This window comes from Chenopodium quinoa, unplaced genomic scaffold, assembly GCF_001683475.1.
Source record: "Chenopodium quinoa cultivar QQ74 unplaced genomic scaffold, ASM168347v1, whole genome shotgun sequence".
Lineage (NCBI taxonomy): Eukaryota > Viridiplantae > Streptophyta > Magnoliopsida > Caryophyllales > Amaranthaceae > Chenopodium > Chenopodium quinoa.
The window spans coordinates 4200263-4203741 of record NW_018745523.1 but is presented as its reverse complement, the minus strand read 5'-3'; the positions used below and the strand labels follow the sequence as shown (position 1 = coordinate 4203741).

The following is a 3479-nucleotide window of genomic DNA, read 5'->3' as shown; positions in this document are numbered from 1 at the left end:
AAGTAGCTTATTAAATTGCAACATATTTTTTTTATTAGGTAGTTTCTCGCAAAATATGGATTTTATCAGGTAGTTTTTGACAAAAAGCTCTCCTTTTCTATAACCTCATGATGTGTTGTATAATAGATATAACAATGGTTATACATATAAATGTATAACTCAGTATTTTAAATATTTAAGGGCATGTTGAGAAACTAATATAGACTAGTTATTGGCATCGCCTCTATAAATTTTATCAAAATTAATAAAAAGGGTTAATGTTGAACAATTATGTCTATAACTATTACTAAATTTAAAATGTTGACATCATCTTTGTATACATGTCATTTTTCAATTAAAAAATTTCCCCCTAAAGATGATTATGACATCACTTTTTTTTTTCAATCATATATTTTTTCAATTTTTTATCTTTCCAACAAATAAATTTAATTATTAGGAAGTTTTTTTTTAAAAAATAAATAAAAGTCTGAGTATTAATTACTAAAAACGCATTAATAACCTCTTTCATATGATTGGTTGCGAAATCATTAATTAATTAATAATAATAATAATATAATAATAATAATAATAATAATAATAATAATAATATCTGTTAAATTATTAAATCGTGCATCGCACAAGTACTAATCTAGGTATTGAGTAAGTGAAAAATATATATACAAAGCCCAGATTTTGTGAGAAACTACCTAATAAAAAATGTTGTAAAAAACTACCTAATAAAAGGTAAAATGTTGTAAGAAACTACCTAATAAAATATTATTTGTTGTAAAATACTACCCAAAACACCCCCAAAATCACCGCTTTCACTTAAAAACCAACACAACCTATTTGAAATTGCCTTCACCAAGCCGAAAGTACCCTCCAATCCCAAAACCACCACCTCTAACCCCAAAAATCAACATCTCGAATCACGAAATTAAACTACCCTCACCAAGTCGGAATATCTTCTTACCATCCCAAAAATAACCTTACCACCTTGAAAACAACCTCTGTGGTGGTTTCGGGGGTGTTTTGAGGTAGCTCAACGCCTTAAAAATAGATCAACGGTGGAAATTCAGCCAAAGGTAGTACCTTACAACATTTTACCTTTTATAAGGTAGTTTCTTACAACATTATTTTTATTAGGTAGCTTTTCACAAATTTTAGGTTGTATTAGGTAGTTTTCAACAAAAAACCCCAAAAAAGGTAAATAATACTCTCTTAGTCCCCAAATGTTTTTTCCATTTTGACTGTGCACGTTTGTCAATGTAAAATTTTGACTATAAATAAATATTGTTAGTGGGTCATTAGTGTAAATATAATAGTTAAATATTAATAAACAATTCATTAAAACGAATAAAATAAGGGGCCGTTTGGTTCACCCGGGGTAAAGGGAATGGAATGAACAAAGGGAATGGAAGTGAATGGAATGAAAACCCCAATATTCTCATGTTGTTTGTTTTAGAAACAAAGGGAAATAATCCCATCAACCCACCACCACACAACCACCCCACAACCACCACACAACCACCTAATTCATTCACTTTCCACCTTTTGTAGCCACCATCCGTCCACCAAACCACCAGCCGCACCTTCGCCGCCATCCGCCGCACATTCGCCGCGCACACGCAGCACTCTCTTCCCTGAGAATCAACCCCAAAAACCCTAGAAACTAACCTAGCCCCTAGAAATCCCTCCCTCTCCCCGCAAAACCGCCGTCCGACCCTACCCCACCCTCGAAACCCTAGCCGCGCTAGGGTTTCGAGGGTGGGGGAGGGTTGGACGGCAGTTTTGCGGGGAGAGGGAGGGATTTCTAGGGGCTGAGTTAGTGTTTGCGTGAGGAGAGGAATGTTTTACGGGGAGGGGGAGACGCGGCGAAGGTCGTCGGAGACGCGACGAACGTCGTCGGAGAGGCGGCGAAGCAATGGGTGGTGCTTTTCGTGAATTTTTGTCACACCAAACCAATTTGACAAACCTTGACCTCTCTAGTAATAACTTATTTGGAGTTTTCCCTACTTGGCTTTTTATTAACAATTCTAAGCTTAAGCTTTTGTACTTGTTAAACAACTCTCTTTCAGGGAGCCTTCAATTTCCTCATTTTACTAATCTATCATTAGAAAATTTGGATGTTTCAAACAACAATTTCCATGGTAAGTTACCTAAAAATTTTGGTTTAGTGTTTCCTCGACTCACACATTTAAACATGTCATGCAATCATTTTGAAGGACTTATTCCAAACTCAATAGGTCAAATTAAAGATTTAGGCTATATTGATTTGTCAAATAATAACTTCTCCGGGGAATTGCCAAGAAAATTGATTAGTGATTGTAAGTCCTTGGATAAACTCGTGTTATCTAACAACAATTTAGAAGGGGATATAATACCCGAGGATATGAACCTTCCAAGGTTGAGATGGATGAAGCTAAACAACAATCGTTTTGGGGGGACAATCAACGAAGCCCTTCGAAAAAGCTTTAGATTATTTTACTTGGATATTTCCAATAATAATGTAACTGGCCAACTTCCTTGGTGGATAGGCAACTTCTTTTATTTGGATACTTTGTCTGTGTCACAAAATAAATTGAATGGCCAAATTCCAAAGGAAATATGCGCAGTAGGTCATTATTATTTAGACCTCTCGCGTAATAACTTCAGTGGAACTATACCTTCATGCTCCAACTCTTGTCAATTCTTCTACATGCAATTGCACAACAATCTCATAGGAGAGATACCGGATTCTCTATCAAATTGCTCGAGGTTACAAACACTTGATTTGAGGGACAATCACATTTCGGGTAGTATTCCATTGTGGATTGGTAAGCTTTCGAGCCTTATAGTGCTTTTGTTGGGTGGAAATAATATACACGGTACAATCCCCAAACAATTGTGCAAGTTGAGGTCTATAAACATATTAGATCTGTCGCGTAACAACCTCTATGGAGAAATACCCAAATGCTTCAACAATATATCTTTTGGGATGAAGACATTAATGGATTTTGAATATGCTTATTATGTATATCATGGTAATGATGGTTACTATCTTGAAAGGTATAATGTACTTGAAGAAGTAGAGTTTCTAGCAAAGAACCAATACCTTTCTTATGTCGGGTTTGGATTTATCTAGCAACGAGCTCAGTGTTGACATACCACCACAACTTGGTGAATTACAACACATCCATTCCTTGAATCTGTCACACAACATCTTATCGGGTTCCATCCCCTGTCATTTTTCCAACCTGCAGCAAGTCGAAAGCCTAGACCTTTCCTTCAATAATTTGAGTGGCGGGATTCCTTCTTAACTTGTTGAGCTCAACGCATTGGAGATCTTCAATGTGTCGTACAATAATTTGAGTGGAAAAGTACCCGTGACTGGACAGTTTGGTAGCTTTGATGAGAGAAACTATCTTGGTAATCCCGGATTATTTGGGTTCCCGGGAAGTGACTTGTACAATCAAACGCAAGCATTGTTGCCTAGTACTACTGATCTTATCAAAGATGGA

General features: G+C 36.2%; 1 protein-coding gene across 1 annotated transcript; it reads left to right on the top strand.

Moving 5' to 3' along the window:
• Positions 1-1903: 1903 nt before the first annotated feature.
• On the top strand, positions 1904-3103 carry LOC110715650 (serine/threonine-protein kinase BRI1-like 2). The gene is made up of 2 exons (XM_021894235.1): positions 1904-2129; positions 2226-3103. The coding sequence occupies exons 1-2, from the start codon at positions 1904-1906 to the stop codon at positions 3101-3103; spliced, it is 1104 nt and encodes a 367-aa protein (XP_021749927.1).
• Positions 3104-3479: the final 376 nt, after the last annotated feature.

What these genes read in the sequence shown, in the direction of transcription:
- LOC110715650 (XM_021894235.1), top strand. Translation starts at nt 1,904, where the DNA reads ATGGGTGGTGCTTTTCGTGAATTTTTGTCACACCAAACCAATTTGACA. An exon ending in TTCAAACAACAATTTCCATG is followed by an intron (nt 2,130 to 2,225) that starts GTAAGTTACCTA and finishes CAAACTCAATAG; the next exon opens with GTCAAATTAAAGATTTAGGC.